The sequence below is a fragment of the Protopterus annectens genome, chromosome 17.part0 (genome assembly GCF_019279795.1).
Source record: "Protopterus annectens isolate FY-2018-M chromosome 17.part0, PAN1.0, whole genome shotgun sequence".
Taxonomy (NCBI): Eukaryota; Metazoa; Chordata; order Ceratodontiformes; family Protopteridae; genus Protopterus; species Protopterus annectens.
Genome location: NC_056751.1, coordinates 827173021 through 827191184, shown reverse-complemented (window position 1 = coordinate 827191184; position 18164 = coordinate 827173021). Strand labels below are relative to the sequence as shown.

General features: G+C 44.8%; 1 protein-coding gene across 1 annotated transcript in view; it reads left to right on the top strand.

The window, feature by feature from the left end:
- Positions 1-18164, top strand: part of IPO7 (importin 7) — a 2167557-nt gene that overhangs the window by 1629146 nt on the left and 520247 nt on the right. The window contains exon 15 of the mRNA XM_044059282.1: positions 15315-15452. Within this exon, the coding sequence (XP_043915217.1) occupies positions 15315-15452 (138 nt within the window). The remainder of the gene's footprint in view (positions 1-15314; positions 15453-18164) is intronic.

Sequence of the window (18164 nt, the reverse complement as noted above, 5' to 3'; positions counted from 1 at the left end):
ATTACTGATAAGAACAGACAACACCACAGTAATGTGGTACATAAACAAGGAGGAACACATTCATACCCCTTGTGCAGACTAGCCATGACTCTTTGGAACTTGGCTCTGGAATGGCAAATCGAACTTCAAGCCCAGTACCTGCCAGGATTGGAAAACACGCTGGCAGACAATTTAAGCAGAAATATGACAGATCCACACGAATGGAAGTTACATCCTCAGGTGTTTACAGAAATAACCCAAGTGTGGGGGAGGCCAGACATAGATCTTTTTGCCTCCCACAGGAATCATCAATTGGAAACGTTTTGTTCAACGACCTTTCATCCAAAGGCCTGGGGAGTGGACGCACTTTCATTCAGTTGGACAGCATGGACAGTTTACACATTCCCACCTCTGCCTCTTCTGCCCAAGGTACTTTTGAAAGCAAGAGCAGACAGCCCGAAGATGATACTGATTGCTCCAGATTGGCCACGGCAACACTGGTATCCACTGCTGAGGAGCCTAACACATACTCCTCCCTGGTCCCTGCCTTTAATGCCTCTTCTGCTGACTCAGCACAGCTACAAAACTCTCCACAGTCCGCTGAAAACACTCAATCTCACTGCATGGAAAATTCCTTAACACCACAAAAGACCCTACTCTCCAAGGAGGTGCAGGATGTCATTTTGGAGGCCAGAAGGCCATCTACTAGAAAAGCTTACTCCGCAAAATGGAAGCAGTTTTGTTCTTGGAATGAGAAAAAAGGCCAGGACCCTAGAAAACTGAACTTGCCTCAGGTATTACAGTATCTAGCTGAGCTGCTGAACAGTGGACTTTCATTTTCTTCCATAAAAATCCATGCCTCAGCCATTTCTGCAGAATACAACACGGATCCTCCTTTATTTTTTCACCCACTCTTACGCCAGTTCCTCAGAGGGGCTAAGAATGTTAGACCACCAAGGAAACAACCAATACCAGCCTGGGATCTTAATTGCATACTAGAAAAATTAACATTGCCTCCTTTTGAACCAGCTGCCTCAACAGATTTGCAATATTTGTCCTGGAAAACTGCCTTCCTTCTGGCTATCACTTCAGCTCAGAGTTTCGAACTACAGGCCCTCATGGCAGTGCAGCCCTTTCTCATTTTCCATCAGGACAGGGTTTCCCTTCGTACCAATCCATCATTTATGCCTAAAGTGGTGTCCAGGGTAGCTTTAAATCAAGCCATACACCTTCCCACCTTTTACCCCAATCCTCAAAACAAAGGGGAAAAGCTGCTACATTCTTTAGACATCCATAGGCAGCTACGTTACTACATGGATAGAACAAAGCCCTTCAGGAAATCAGAACTCTGTGTCCTATGCTGTAGGGGCTCAAGGGAAGCCAGTTTCCAAGCAGACTATTTCAAAGTGGATAGGCCACTGCATACGGTTTTGTTATTCCTATCATGGGAAATCTGTTCCTACAGGTATCAGATCACACTCCACCAGGGCCACAGCTACCTCTACAGCCTTCCTCAGAGGAGTTCCTACCAAAGATATTCTGGAGGCAGCCACTTGGAGTTCTGTACATACCTTCACAAAACACTACCACCTGCCTTTATATTCCAGAACCAGAGCAGGCTTTGCCACTGCTGTTTTGCAGGGCATTCTGGCTCAACTGAGTTCCTCCTAGTACCTACCACCCTGTGCGTAGCTTTGGGACTCTACCCATCTGTGATTACTGCAGCTGTATGCACGATGAACATAGTACAGTTTTGTACCTACCATAAATGTAGATGTTCGAGTGCTAATACAGCTGCAGTACAGGTTTCCCTCCCTCCTTCCCCACTTGGTAAAGGCATGGGGCCTAATAACCTCTTCATACAACCTGACTGGGTTATCCTTCTATGGTTAATTTGCTTGCAACCACTGTTTTTGGATTATATTGCATTGCATGTATACACATATAAGCATAATTTATGTATTGCCTTCCTTCTGGGGGCACCTGACATCTGGGGCAAGAAAGACTGAAGAACATGGCGTCGGCTGTGTCTTATATACTCTGGTCTCACTGACGTCAGAAGAGAAAGCGACGACAACCGATGCCGGACCAAGACTTTGGAATTCGGCCGACCGAGGGACCGTCTGACGGCAGAAAACCCATCTGTGATTACTGCAGCTGTATTAGCACTCAAACATCTACATTTATGGTAGGTACAAAACTGTACTTTTTTTTTCTTCTATTTGCTTAGAGAATATGGCAGGTATAGTCAACCTATTATTTGGACTAGTCTATTCTCTTGCTATGTCTGGAGTTGGCTATTTATTTCAAACGAGATCTGGATAGCTATCGCTAGGCATTGTGGGATAAGGAGTAGCCTCGAGCCAGTAAACAGCTATTGAAGATGGCCAAGTCGAAGCCGATCCTCGGCTCCAATCCCAACCAGCAAGAAAGAAGGCGAGATGAAGACAACTAACATGGAATGTTATGGTAGGTACATAACTTCTTTTTATTTTCCTTGACAATAGGATTTCTCTCAGAACTAACCCTTTATGCCTAAAGTGGTGTCCAGTGTGGCTCAACCAATCCATCCATTTTACCTAATCCTCAAAGTAAAGGGGAAAGGATCCTGCACTCTTTGGACGTGCACAGACAGCTCAGGTTCTACCTGGATAGGAATAAGCCTTTCAGATAATCTGACCAGCTGCTAGTCAGCTTTGCAACAGGGGCAGAGGGCAAGGCCATTTCAAAACAAACCATTTCCAAATGGATAGCACACTGCATCCATTTCTGCTACAAGCACCATAGAAAACCAACCCCTCTGGGTGTCAAAACACATTCCACTAGAGCTACATCTACCTCTACAGCATTTCTCATGGGAGTCCCTACAAGGGACATACTGGAAGCTGCTACCTGGAGATCTGTACAGACCTTCACCAAACATTACCACCTCCGTATCTTTTCCAAATTCAGGGCAGGATTTGCTACAGCAGTCTTGCAAGGCCTACTAGCCAGCCGCAACTCTTCTTGACTGCCTCCACCCTTCCTCAGCTTTGGGAATCAACCGAAGTGTGATGACTGCAACAGTGAATACACTCGGGCATCTACATTTATGGTAAGTGTATACAACTGTACTTCCTGGATCCGGATCCTCAGGCCGAGCCCTTTACAGGCTGCCTTAGAACCAGACACCAACATGTCCAAAACGGTTTTGCAGACATCTGGTGCCGATGTCCAGGGGGGAAAAGTTTGTGTCAGAAGGCCCTAGAGGATCACAGATTGTAGTGAGGGCAGAAGTAGACTTGGACTTGCTAGAGTGTAGCACTTTCAACCATTTGGACTTCATCAGAACTGCTGATGTTCTTCATGTTTCACTGCTGCATTCATCACACTTGGGTTATCCTGCCAGGGGTAGCCTTCAGTTGGCCCAAATACCAGAGGCTTAGTATTTCTGCGTCGGTTGCAGTCTCTTAAGGACTGACGTCAGGTCGTCAGTGGTATAAAAACAGGCAGCCAACTTCATTACATCAATCTTTCTTGCTGAGGAGCATGAAGCAGTTTGCACGAGTGCCGGTCAGGCACTACCTGAGTTTTCGTTTCCGAAATTGAAGTTGCAGTCTTCTAAAGCTAAGTACCCTGTTGGGGATCCTTTTTTCTTGCTCTAACTGATGTCAGAAAAAGTTAATTGGGTCTCCTATGGAAAGCAAATATCACACCGAGATTTCCATTCTTACTGCGTCACATGTTTAGGCATAGACCACGATGTCCCTTGCTGCTGGTTTTGTGCTTTGTTCGATGCCTGAACTATTCGTTATCGGGACATTATATTAGCTAAATATTTTCGCTGTCTATCCCCGTATTCCGAAATGGCTTTGGTAAGCCATCCGACTACCGATCTTCCGAAAAAATGTAAGGATAAAGACAGCACAGGTCCAAAACCGATGACGCTTCCGTTAATCTGTTCGCCAGTTCGCTGGTACTCAGGTGCTTTCGTAGACCCTGATGCCCTCTTCGATGGATTCGCAGACTGCTACCGTGACCCGTTCGGAGTCCAGTATGCCAAGAGACTCTTGACCATGGAACCTGCAGATTTCTCTACCTTGAGTTTCTAAGGCCCAGATTACGAGCTACACCTAAAAAAAAACGACCCAAACTCAAGTGCCTGCTTCCTTGCCACAATCACAGATGCTTAAAATGGCGTAAGACCTTATGCTGATTAGGGGAAGCCAGCCTTCCCTTGCTAAAAGGAAAAGACTTGTCCCCAGCAGCTTTATCTGACCAAGAGTCTGACTCTGAGGTGCATGATTATGACAACATGCCCTTATCTGCTTATGAGGATTCAGATGCAGAGGAATCGATTCCTTCTGCCTCTCCTCCAGAGTATTTATCTTTTGTTGAAACCCTACATACTTTGAGAGAGCATTTCCATTGTGAATGCCAGGATTATCCTCAGTCCAAAAAGACACTGGGAATTTTTAGATTTACCACAGCACAGACCCTTAGCTGTTCATCCTGTTGTGGATGATGTCTTTATGGAATCCTGCCTAACTCCTGATTCTTTACATCCTGCTCCCAGGAAACCTGACCGGTACTACAGAGTCTTTGACTCGCATAAATTTCTTTTCAAGAATCTTACTGCTGACCCAGAGGTCATCTCCCAAGGACCTAAAGGAATAAAAGCAACTACAGCTAGGAATCCCAGCCCCTCTGACCGGGATTCCCGAGAGTTAGATGGGGTAAAAAAGAATACACCTCTTCAACTCTTGCCATTAGAGGATTAAATTCAGTTCCACATGCTGAAATACCAGCAACATACTATGGAACTTGAGCAAAAATTATCTACCTTCCCTGACTGTGCAGAAAGTAAAGAATTACAGGAGCATATGCATTCTGCAAGCCAAGTCAGCAAGCATACCTTGCAATGTGGGTTTGATGCCCTAGAAGCGTCTTGCAGGGCAGCAGTCACAGGTGTTCTGTACTTAGAAGGCATGCCTGGCTTAAGGAACAGACCTTGCCAGACCATGTCAAATCAAAATTCTTGGACGCACCTCTTAACAAAGACAATCTGTTTTAAAAAAGGAAGAAAAATCTAAGTCTATGCAGACATTCAAAGTTTTTTTGAAAGTACAGCTTCCAGGATTCATTGGGCATTGTCCCTCAAAACATTGGTCCTTTCCAGCCCCCTCAAGTCTACCTCAGACTAGACCAAGGGGAAGCAGACTCCCCCCAGACAACAGTCTCAGGGTATGCAGAGATCTAAGCAATGAAGTTACGTACCTCCACTTCTGAAATCGGGAGTGCTAAGCCACCCCCTTATGGAAAGAAATCACAATGACTTCTCATCTCCTCCCCTCACCTCTGCCCAATTTCTCGTGCCCCTAGGAGGAAAACTAGTCTGCCATGCAGAAAGACTGGGCCTCCATCACCAACAGTCGATGGGTCCTCAACATAGTATCCCAGGAGTACAAATTTTACTTCCACATGCTGCCCAACCCCAAAAGGGTTCCCATATCTTCCTCCAAACCAGTGGACAGAGGCACAAAACCAAGTTCAGTCCCTGCTCTCTAAGGGCAATTCAGCCTGTTCCTGCTGAACAGATAGGCCAAGGTTTGTGTTTGACTTTTCCTGGTAACCAGAAAAGAGGGTCCTGGTGCCCAATCTTAGATCTATCCATTCTAAACACCATCGTGGTGGTACCAAAATTCAAAATGCTCACCCTACAGCAGCCTTCTCCCTATGTTGTCCAAAGATGCCTGGTTAGCCCCCTTAGACCTTAACGGAGGCCTATCTGCATATCCCAATTAGGGACTCCTGCAGGAAATACCTTCGATGTTCATCATGTTATACTGCTGCAGTCATCACACTTGGGTTATCCTGCCGTCAGGCGGTCCCGCAGTCGGCCGAATCCCGAAGTTTTGGTCCAGCATCTGTTGTCGTCGCTTCTTCCCTGACGTCAGTGCGACAGGGGGATAAAAGAGACAGCCGACGCCATTTTCTTCAGTCTTTCTTGCCGCACGGTGCCCAAAGCAGAAGCAGTTCGCAAGTGCTGGTCGGCTAGCTCCTGAGATTTTCGAATTGAATTTCAGCCCGAAGTTTTCTCTAAAGCGAAGTACCCCATTGGGGAAACTTTTCTTGCCTCAGACCCAATGTCAGACAAAGTTAATAATTGCATTTCTTGTAGGAAGCAAATGCCTCAAGGATTTTCATTCTTATTGTATTCCTTGCCTAGGCCCAGACCACGACGTCTCTGGTTGTCGATTTTGTGCTAGGTTCAACAAACGTACAATCAAGCATTGGGCAGATTTCGCCAGACATTATTTTGGCAGAAAATTTAATTATAGCATGTCGTCGGAGCAACCGACATCAGCAATGATTAAAAAACGCAAGTATACGGACAGGCAACCAAGGCCAAGACCAGATACCGAGGCCTCAGCAAGGCCTGCCGCCGGTTCTCCGGTTTTCAGCGAGGCGCCTACGCAGCCCCTGACTACCACAGATTTAGAAATTCTGACGACCTCCCGGACCGAATCAGCTGGGCCTCAGGAGCCGGTTCCATCTCACCCCTTGGAGAAGCCACCCCTGACGGTGATCCGGAGATTTTGGACAGGCCTTCGGTTTCTGAAGGTGTCTTCAAACCGACAACTATCTCTATTAAGTCTTATGCTAAACTTAAAGCCCCCTTAAAAGTTAGGAAACACCGACCAAGCATCCATTTCCTCAGCTAACTCTGAGGACCAGGATTATTCCTTCCCTCCTTATGAAGACCCAGATGCTGAAGAGTCCATTTCCTCTGTCTCCCCCCCCCCCCCCCTGAAGACTACTCTTTTGGTGAAACTTTACACACCATGAGGGAACACTTCCACTGGGAAGGCCAAGATTACTCTGACTCTAAGAAAAGACTCCGTGAGTTTCTTCTTCTCCCACAGCATAGACCCCTTGCAATTCCTCCAGTTTTAGACATTTTGGATGATGTTTATACCGAATCTAGTCTAAACCCAGATTCCTTACCTCCTGCACCAACTAAACCAGACAGATACTACCGAGTTCCTGATTCTCATAAGTTTCTATATAAAAGCCCTGTTGCAGACCCCAAAACCATTTCCCAGGGTCCCAAAGGCCTCTACTGCTAAGAATCCACTACCTTCTGAAAGAGATTCCAGAGCATTAGAAAGATGGGGGAAGAAAGTGTATACGTCTGCCACTTTGGCCATGAGGGCCTTAAACTGCCAATTCCACATGCTAAAATACCAGCGGTACTTGATTACACAGTTAAAGCAGAAAATGATCCCTCAGACAGATCAACCTAATTTCAAAGAGATGCAGGATTTGCTGCATGCAGCAGAACAGGTGGGAAAGCATACCTTACAGTGTGGTTTTGAATCATTGGAAGCCTCATGTAGAGCAGCTGTCACAGGATCTGTATGAGACATGCTTGGCTAAAGAGCAAGCCTTACCAGAACATGTCAAAGCAAAGTTATTGGATGCTCCATTGCAGAAAGATGTGCTATTTGGTGTCAAAGCAGAGGAAGTTTTAAAGAAAATGGAAGAAAAGGCAAAATCTATGCAGACAGTTAAAGATTTTTTACAGGTACAACCTCCTCGTTTCAGCAGAAACTGGCCATCAAAAAACTGGTCCTTTCCTGCATCAGACAGACCCCAAAGGGGTAGGTACAGACACCCAAGGGGCAGAGGCCAGCCACAAGGTTCTTTCAGGCCTAGACAATGGCATACAACAACTCAGAGGTGGAGACGAAAGATCTCAACCCTTCAGGAAACAAACACAATGACTTCCCTCTTCGCCTGCCAAGCAAAATTGCCCTGGCAGTACCTTTGGGAGAAAAACTGGCTCTATTTCCACAAAATTGGCTATCATAACAAAGGACAAATGGGTTCTGGATATTATTACCCGAGGCTACAGATTTCATTTTCGCACTTTACCACGGATGAGTGGCATGCCAAATCTGCCTCCAAACCAATGGGCAGAGGCACAAATGCAAATTTCAGCTCTCATGGATATGAAAGCAATTCAAAAGGTACCTACAAAGGAGCAAGGTCAAGGTTTTTACTCAAGACTCTTTCTAGTACCAAGAAAGGACAAAGCCTGGAGACCCATTTTAGACCTCTCAATTCTAAACGCTTACCTGGAGGTACCCAAATTCAAAATGCTCACACTACAGCAGCTTCTTCCCATGCTGGGCAAGAAGTCTTGGCTGGTAACGGACCTCAGAGGCATACCTGCATGTCCCTATCAGACAAGATTGCAGAAGATACCTCAGATTTTTGGCAGGTACAGCGCATTATCAATTCTCTGCATTGCCTTTTGGCTTATCTACTGCGCCCAGAGTATTTACGAAATGCTTGGCATCAGTAATTGCATACTGCAGACAACGAGGAATACAAATTTATCCATATCTGGACGACTGCCTGATCCAAGCGGACAGCAAGGCCATTCTATTACAGCATCTGGCATTTGTAACAAAGCTGCTAAGTTGCCTAGGGTACACAGTAAACAAAAAGAAGTCAAAGCTAATACCCTCACAAGACACAATATTCCTGGGTGCCAGCTTAAATACAATGGCCCAGATGGCTTCTCACGCCAGACAAAAACAACTGACTCAATACTTCAAAAAGATGGCAACTTTTATCCAGCTCACTGCAAGGAAAATCCAGCAGGCATTGGGGTTCATGGCATCCTGCATTCAACTAATTCCACATGCAAAGCAGCATATGAGGAAATTACAATGGTACCTGAAAAGTGTATGGACTCAACACAGGCACAGCCTCGAAACAAGTATACCTCTCATTCCCTGCCTTCAAAAAGAGTTCCTATGGTGGGCTCAAGCATGTCAAATAAACAAGGGTCTTCCTTTTGTCTTACCTCCAGCAAACCAAACTATGACAACAGATTCTTCAGACTACGCCTGTGGAGCACACATGGCAGGACAGTGCATACAGGGCAAATGGTCCGCAAAGCAAATGCATCTACACATCAACCAAAAGGAGATGCTAGCTGTGCAAAATGCACTGACAGCCTTCAAGGACCTCTTGCATCCAGGACGACTACTAATAAGAACAGACAACACAACAGTTATGTGGTACATAAACAGGGAGGAACACACTCCTACCCTTTATGCAGACAGGCAATGACCTTGTGGAACACAGCAATGACTTTCCAAGTACAACTGCAAGCACAATTCCTGCCAGGAAAGGAAAACATATTGGCAGACGAATTAAGCAGAAATTTGGCAGATCCTCATGAGTGGAGACTACACCCACAAGTATTTTCAATGATAACTCAAAGGTGGGGATGCACAGACGTAGATCTATTTGCCTCCCCCAACAATTGCCAACTACAGAAATTTTGCACAAAGACTTATCATTCCCTAGCCTGGAAAGTGGACGCCCTAGCATTCAGTTGGACAGCGCATTGACAGTCTATGCCTTCCCACCACTACCTCTCGACCAAGGTATTACTTAGATCAGAGAGACCTCAAATGATCTTCATTGCTCCGGACTGGCCACGTCAGCACTGGTACCCATTACTAAGGACCTTGACTCACAGCCCTCCATGGATCTTACCTCAATTCCCACTTCTGTTGACTCAGCAAAACTCTCAGATCCTTCACAGTCAGCTCATCTCTCAGATCCTTCACAGTCAGCTCAGGACTTTAAATTTTGCTGCATGGAGAATACCTTGAATTATCAATCAACACTTCTCTCAAAGGACGTCCTGAATGTCATTTTGGAGGCCAGGAGGCCCAGCACCAGAAAAACTTACTCAGACAAATGGAAAAGATTTTGTGCATGGAACCAGGCTAAAGGCCAAAATCCTTGGATAACAAACATTCCTCAAATACTGCAATACTTAACTGAGATGCTACACAAAGGTCTTTCTTTCTCATCCATTAAGATCCATGCTTCATTTCAGCTCAATATAATACGGATCCTCCCATTTTCTCACACCCTTTACTAAGGCAGTTTCTCACAAGGGCTAAGAATATAAGACTCCCCCCCCCCCCCCCCCCAGAAAACACCCAACGCCAGCTTGGGACCTCAACTTCGTTTTAGAAAAATTAACACTGCCTCCTTTCGAACCAGCCTTCTCAGCAGAACTACAATACTTGTCATGGAAAACCGTTCTGTTGCTGGCTATCACCTCAGCACGCAGGGTCTCAGAACTACAGGCACTTATGGCAGTGGAACCTTTCATCATTTTCCATCAGGACAGAGTCTCTTTACGAACTAACCCTACCTTTATGCCAAAGGTAGTATCCAGTGTGGCTTTGAATCAGACCATTAATTTGCCCACCTTTTATCCAAACCCCCAGAATAAAGGAGAAAGACTCCTTCACTCTCAGACAGCTACGTTACTATTTGGATAAGACAAAGACCTTCAGAAAAACTGACCAACTCTCTGTATCCTATGCTGCAGGTTCACAAGGAAAGGCCATTTCCAAACAGACCATCTCCAAATGGATAGCACATTGTATCCGCTTTTGCTACTCGCACCATGGGAAAGCAGTGCCTGTTAATATTGGGTCCCATTCTACCAAGGCTACAGCAACCTCAGCAGCCTTTCTCAGGGGGTTCCCAACCAAGGACATTCTGGAGGCAGCTACTTGGAGTTCAGTGCACACCTTTACCAAGCACTACCACCTTCCATTATACTCAAAAACCAGAGCTGGTTTTGCCACTGCAGTTCTGCAGGGCATCCTAGCTTCACCTAACCCAGTTTAGTACCAGCCACCCATCCATTGCTTTGGGATTCAACCCAAGTGTGATGACTGCAGCAGTATAACACGATGAACATAGTACAGTTTTGTACCCACCATAAATATAGATGTTCGAGTGTATATACTGCTGCAGTCCAGGTTACCCTCTCACCATCCCCTCTACATACCAGGGTGTTGGTTATAACTCCATGTACATCAATCTATTGGATGCATGCCTATATGGTGTATTTGCTAACAGCTAATACTATTGTTTATCTACTAAGGTATTTTTGCATAGTTATTTGTATTGCCTTCCTAGTTGGGGGCACCTGACATCTGGGGCAAGAAAAACTGAAGAAAATGGCATCTGCTGCCTCTTTTATCCCCCTGTCGCACTGACGTCAGGGAAGAAGCGACGACAACCGACCCCGGACCAAGACTTTGGGATTCGGCCGACTGCAGGACCGCCTGACGGCAGGATAACCCAAGTGTGATGACTGCAGCAGTATATACACTCTAACATCTACATTTATGGTAGGTACAAAACTGTACTTTTCATGGCAGGATCTATGCATTATCAATTCTCTGCACTTCCCTTTAGCTTATCCACTGCTCCCAGAGTTTTCACAAAATGTCTTGCTCTAGCCATTGCCTTTTACAGACAAATATTCAAATGTATACCTACTTGGAATGCCTGATTCGGGCAGACAGGAAAAGCTGTTGCACCGCACCACCTGACATTTGTAAAGGACCTTCTGACCTCACTAGGATACACTATCAATGAAAAATCCAAACTAGTCCCCAGTCAAAAAATTGTATTCCTGGGAGCAAGCTTGAACACTGCATCCCAGATGGCATTCCTTACTCCAGAAAAACAAGCCTATCTGACAGGCTACTTCTCTCAAATGGCCACCAGAACCCAGTTACCTGCAAGGAAAATCCTGCAAGCTCTAGGGTTCATGGCCTTCTACATTCCACTAATTCCCTATGCCTGACTGCATATGGGGAAACTTCAATGGTACTTAAGTCCTTGGTGCCAACATTCTCAGGACTTGGAAGCTATCATACCTGTGATACCTTGTCTAAAGAAAGAGTTCCTTTGGTGGGCAGCAGCATGCAACCACAAGGGACTTCCATTTACACAACCCCACGCCACCCAGACCCTAACCACAGAGCCATCAGACTATGCCTGGGGTGCACATCTGGAAGGCAGGTGCATTCAGGACCACTGGAGCCCAAATCAAATTCATCTGCACATCAACCAGAAAGATGCTAGCTTTTCAGCACGCTCTAACAGCTTTCAGATCCCTACCATCTCTGAGGCCTCTCTCTTAATCAAAACCGACAGCACCACAGTGATGTGGTACATCAGCAAGCAGGGGGAAACCCACCATTATGCAGTCTGCAGGCTAGCCATGACCCTTTGGAACACTGCCTCAGCCATACATATTCACCTGCAAGCCCAACTCCTGCTAGGCAACCAAACCTCTCTGGCAGACAACTTGAGCTGAAATCTCCTAGACCCACATGAGTGGCAATTAAACCACAACACCGTTAGCCTTGTGGCCCAGAAAAGGGGTACCTCAAAGGTGGACCGATTTGCCTCCCTCTACAACCACCAGCTCAGCAAATTCTGCACCAGGGAGCCTCACAGCAAAGCCTGAAAAGTGAATGCCCTGTCCTTCCACTGGGAACCTCTCAATCTATGCACATCTGCATAGCAGAGGCTCAGAGGCAGAGCCTTTGCTTCAGGTTGGGAGGGGGTTCTCACTTTGTTTTATGTCTTGCCCTTTGGTTTGTCCACAGCTGTCAGCATCTTCAAATGTTTGACTCCAGTAATTTACTGCAGAGAAAAAGGCATTTACATTTATCCATCCTTGGATGATATCTCCTCCAAAGAAGCTACCTGAATGATTCAAATAGCATCCCTCCAACTGACCAGAGTTTCTCCAGCCTAGGGCTCATCTGTAACCTACAAAAATCCAACGTAGGACAAAGCCCTATTTCTAACTCTACTTCAAGGACATTCTGGAAATGTTCTCCATATCTGCCAGAAAATGTCTCTGGGCCTTAAAATTTATGCATCCAAGTGGCCCCTCAGCCAGACTCAAAATGGTATTTTAGTAATACCGGTTGCCAGCAGCAGTACTCCTACAAACTGAATTGTTTTCCTTTGCATCAGGAAGAGACTGCTTTGGTGGAGTCTGCTATTCCTGAACAGCAAAAGTCTTCTAAATGCAAGTGGGTGCACAATCGTCCTGTTGCCCTTTCAGTAGATATGACTGTAAAAAACAGCTAGGAAAGTAAATTCAGGGCAAAGCACATCACTGCCCAATGCCAATGCAGAAGGCACTAACGGCATGCAACTAGTATTCTCCGTATTAGGACAGAGTACCACAACGATGTGGTACATCAAATGGGGATATAATCATTCCTGTCCTTGCACTGGTTAAGCATGCAGCTCTGAGAAATTATCACAGGGTTGGGATTGACATTCCTGGCCCGCTGTCTGAGAGAACATCCTTGCTTGACTCTAAGCAGGTCAACCTTAGTCCCACATGAAGCGGGTGCTCAGTGTTCAGCTGACACAGATGGGTGCTCAGAGAAGTAGACCTTTTTGCATCTGACCAAAACATGGAATTGATACTTCTCAAGGGAGTCTGGAGGATGTGTGCTGGCTTCATCCCATGGACAGGTCTTTATGCCTTTACTCCTCTATCCCTCATCCCTGGTATACTTCATAAAATGTGGTAGGGACAGGATGAGTGATCCTAATAGCCGCCTCCTGTCCCAGGCAGCACTGGCTGTCCACTTTTTGTGGTCAAGGGAAAAAAACGTGTGCTGCCACTGAAAGTAGACTTCACCCAGAGCAAGGGTCCATAATTCACTTCAGCCTGGACACTGAAACTGACAGGGTGGATGATTGCACTTGTACCCTCCAGAAGATCAAGCACCAGAAAACCCCACAATTCCAAATGGTTGATTTTCTTATTGGTCCATTACAAAGGACAATGACTGCTGTAAGCCCCACTTGACACAGGTCTTGAACTACTGATAGAGCTTTATAGCTAAGGTTTATTTTATGCTTCTGTAATGATCCTTGCTTCTGTCATAAAAGTTTGTCTGCCTATTCATTAGCCCACTTTTCATCAAACCATGAAACAGTTCTTGAAGGGGAGCCTTCATTTGAGCCCACTACAAAAGGCCCCTGCCCCTCCCTGGGACCTAAATGTCTTAGAGAAGCAGACACCTACCCCCTTTTTAGCCTGCCACTTCTGCAGATATAAAGTGCACCATCTAGAAAACTGCTTTCCTATTGGTCCTGCCAGGAGAATATCTAAATTTCAACCCTGGTGTACCTAACTTATTTTCCTTAAAGTTAGGGTGCAATAAGTGGTGAGAGCTCTTACTGAATCAGTCAGTTTACCTCCCCGTTGCCTGTCCCAACCCTAAAAAAAAAGTGAAAGAAAACTTCATTTTATTAGATTTGTACAGACAACTTATTCTACATGGATAAGACAAAAGCACAAATCTGGTCAGCTGTTTGTAATTACAAAAGCAAAGGGAGGCTAGTTAACCCGTTTCTAAATAGTTAGCTGCATTGCCATCATTACAGTCATGTAAAGCCAGTACACACATCAGAACAAACTCCACTAGGGCACTGACTGCTACCATTGCTTTCCGTAGAGGGATGCCTACTCGTACTGTTTTGGTTCAGTTCATACGTTATCAAAGCTGTATGTAGTCTAGCTTTTTCTTCTGGGGTCAGGACACTGTTTGCTTCAGGTATTCTGGGGTGGATATCTTTCCTTCCCCTTTTCTGTCCATCCTCAAGTTCTCTCTAGCTGTGTTAATATTCCCAACAGTAACTGCTGCAAAAGTGATGTATGCGCAACATATATTTGTGTAGGTGTTCATGTATCTATAGTGTTAGTACCCATTCTTTACACCCTGTTCCCCCTTTTCTTGAGCCAGGTTTGAGGTGGGTGACCTCCTTTACAATTTGATCTTTTCCCACTCCCACATTAGGTCCCCTTTAATTACCAAGTTTAGTTTGAAGACGCATTTTTGCAGATCATGCTCCTGGGTTCACTATTGAAAGTGACTTTGGTCAAGGGCAAGAAATATATGAAAAATAGTGCTGGATGACAACCCTGTACATCCTTATGTCAGAAGGGAGGGCATCAGCTCTGAGGGGAGGTAAGTCTCATGTATTTGGGCAGGCCTTCAGCTTTTGCAAGGCAGGAAATCCCAAGAGTAATTACTGCAACAGTTGTAGGTAAGGAACATGTGTATTTGTGGTGTACACGTCTGTACTGTTTGGTTTTCGTGTAGTGCTTTTTGTGAAATTTGCATTTCATTTTTTGTGCACGTGTTCATAGGCACTTCAGTTTCTCTTATTCTAAAGACATGTTGAGTATGGTTCATTGGCTCTGGGGGGATGCATGTGCATTCTAAAAGACTGGTCCCCATTAAGGATTTGTTCCATTATTCCTGTTACTGGAACAGTTTCCTAATTCCCTTGTGACTCGTGTAGGTTGGGTATTGAAAATCAGGTTAACTTTTTTCTCATTGGTATTCATAAATGTCCTCTGCTCTTTCATTTGGTGCTTGTTATAGAGTATGTCGCTTTTTATTTTGTAGGCAATGACCTTCAACCAGGTGATTCAAACAGGGTCAGAGGAAGATGGCAATGATGACAAAGCTGTGACTGCCATGGGAATCCTTAATACCATTGATACACTCCTTAGTGTAGTCGAAGATCACAAAGAGGTTTGGAAAGTTTGCTTCAGTATGTTTTATCAATTTTGAAGCCTTGTTTTAGTGTATGGTGTGCTGTGTTAATGTAGTAGTGTAGTTGGATTTTTATCGGAACTAAAACTGGACAAAACTACTGTCAACTCTCTTGAAAGTAAATTGATCAAAGTTTAAGGGAAAAGAATAGGGGCTCTTATTATAGGTTCATAGATTAGTACTAAGCTAACTTTGAGCCATTTTAAGCTTGGCCAATTATCCCTTGTGAGACTCAAACCCTGCACCTTGTGTTTGTAAGGCAAACACCTAGACCATTATGCCAACCTCCCACCTTTCTTAATTCACCAATTTATTAAGTGCCAAGATTCTTGCATGTGTCATCCTATATTAGCTTTCTGGAGTTTGTACTCTGTTTAACGATGAGGTTTAAAGTAGTAGTTCAAACTTGTTAAGTATATTCTGCAACAGTTTAATATTTTCTGTAATGAGTAGTTAACCAGCTGTGTTGTTATAGGGCAGTTAAACTTTATTGCTGGTTCAGCCTGAGTGAGTTGCTGTATGCAAGCTCTGTAACATGGGAGTTGAATTCACTGCTGCATTGCTGTACTGTAATGGTAGCTGCATTGCAGCTTATGTACACTGTTGGACCTGACAATTCACCAATATGCATGTATCCCAGAAGAGCATGGAAATGTAATTCACAAATGGCACTGATTGGATGTTGAGGTTTTGACTGTTTAAGCTTACCAGGTGTATAACAACTTGTGTCCTTCCTCACACAGGCTTATGTTTTCTCAGAGCTGTTTGTGGGTGGAGCACAAGTGGCAAACTGAGCTTTAGTGGCAGGCATGGTTGTAGCTTGCAAATCAAAAGATTGTTATAAGTATGACTCCTAAAGGATTTTTCGATTGACTTGAGTAATGCAATTTCTGCTTATTGACATTATTTTACAGATTAGAGTTGATACTGTTTTTTTCTGATTAATATCAAAGGAATAGGTAGAATTTCCTACTTTTCTTTTAGTTGACTGTTCTACATCTCAGGGGTAGACACATTTTTTGTTTTCTTTGAATTGTAGAGTCCCTTTTTAGTTTCTGTGAAACACAAAATATATGTAGTAAGCCTGCATTTTAAATAAGCCCTTAAAGTACTATAGATCTGGCTGGTGCAAACAGTTTGTCATTGAGAACTGAAGCCTATAAAGTGATCTCCAAGTTCATGTAGCAGTTCTGGTGCTTGATGGAACTGACAAGACTGGCTGCTTTGCTAATCTGGAGCAAGCAGAGGCTTGTCCAAAACAGCAAGTGCTATAAAAGACTTGCACTATAGCTTTCCATGCTAGTGACAGTAGCCATTGTCATAAGCAAAGGAGTTTGCAGTGAGTAGGGCACGGGGACATAGGCAATCCCTGCAGTGACACATTCTGATATCACCTCTGGAGGAGAGTTGGGTTTGAAAAAAGTCTTTCTAGGTACAAGCAACACTTGTGCTGTCTCTGGTTCTCCTGACACTGCTAACTCCCATTGAGTTAGTGGGTTCATTTCTCTTTCATGGGAGTGAATAGCTAAGCTAGTTAGGGATGAGCTTGGGGGTGGGGGTAAAACTGCTGTATTTTTGGGAGTTATCTGTAATTAAAGATCATAAAGAGTACAGTTTCAGTTGCTTATTTTTAACATCCTGCATCCTGGGTCAGGCAGTGCTGGAGTGTTCCATGTCATCTCATGGCATCTTTTGTATTGATAAATGCTTTTATCTGATGTCTCCTTCATTCACCCTAATGATAGGGTCTCAAATCTGACCCTCTTATCTGGCTTTGCCACTTTCCACAAACTTGAATCTGACTCTCAAGCTCCTCCCTCATACCCACAACTCCCTGCATCCACCCAACTACCCCAGATCTCATTTGCCGCTCCAGCGAGTCCGATTCCTCTCTCAAGCGCGGGTAGTTTAGGTAGCTTCTTCGAGTCGTAAGGGCCTTTGGCTGTAATTTTTCTTCCTCTGTCTCCTAGCGTGCGAGTGTGAACTCTTGTTCCACACACAAAAAATTTTAAATTTCTAGTCTAGTCCTGAAGGTTTAGTCTCTAACTTTACTGTTCAACTTTAGTAGTTTTTGTAGTAATAGTTCTGTTTAGACCGTTGGTGTTTCCATTTTCTCTTTCCTGTCTTAGTTTTTTGGCGGGTTTTTCACTGTCCAACAAGACTGCTCCCAGGTTTATGTGCTGCACTTGGCAGAAAATCCCCAACCAGGATGCCCACAAGGAGTGCGTGTATTGCCTGTGTGTCGACAATTTTACAAGTTGTGTTCTGTCTACACTGCCTTTAACCCTCAGGCTTTGGCTGACAGATGGAACAAACTCATTCTTAGTGGCCTTCTTCCTTCTTTGGCTGAGGGTCAGACCCCTAGCTTGGTTGCTGCTTCTCCTTTTGTTAAGGAGTCAAAAAAGAGGTCTCTCCCGGTTTCCCTCAGGGGCTCTTTCTGTTAAGCCCAGGAAGACTATGGATTTGACCCCTTCAGATCCACAGCAGTCTGGTCCCCGATCAGATCCTGTGGTCTCTTCGTGTCCAGGAGCGATTACTATAATCCCCATTACCAACATCTGCTCCTACTTTGGATCCTATGCCTCTGGATCAGAGGACTTCAACTAAGTCTCCTGACTTGTCCTGCAAGTCTAAGCAGTTCCGGTTCTCCTCATCAGCTTCTTCCAGGTCTTTGAGAAGCTTGTCCAAGGAGGACATGGA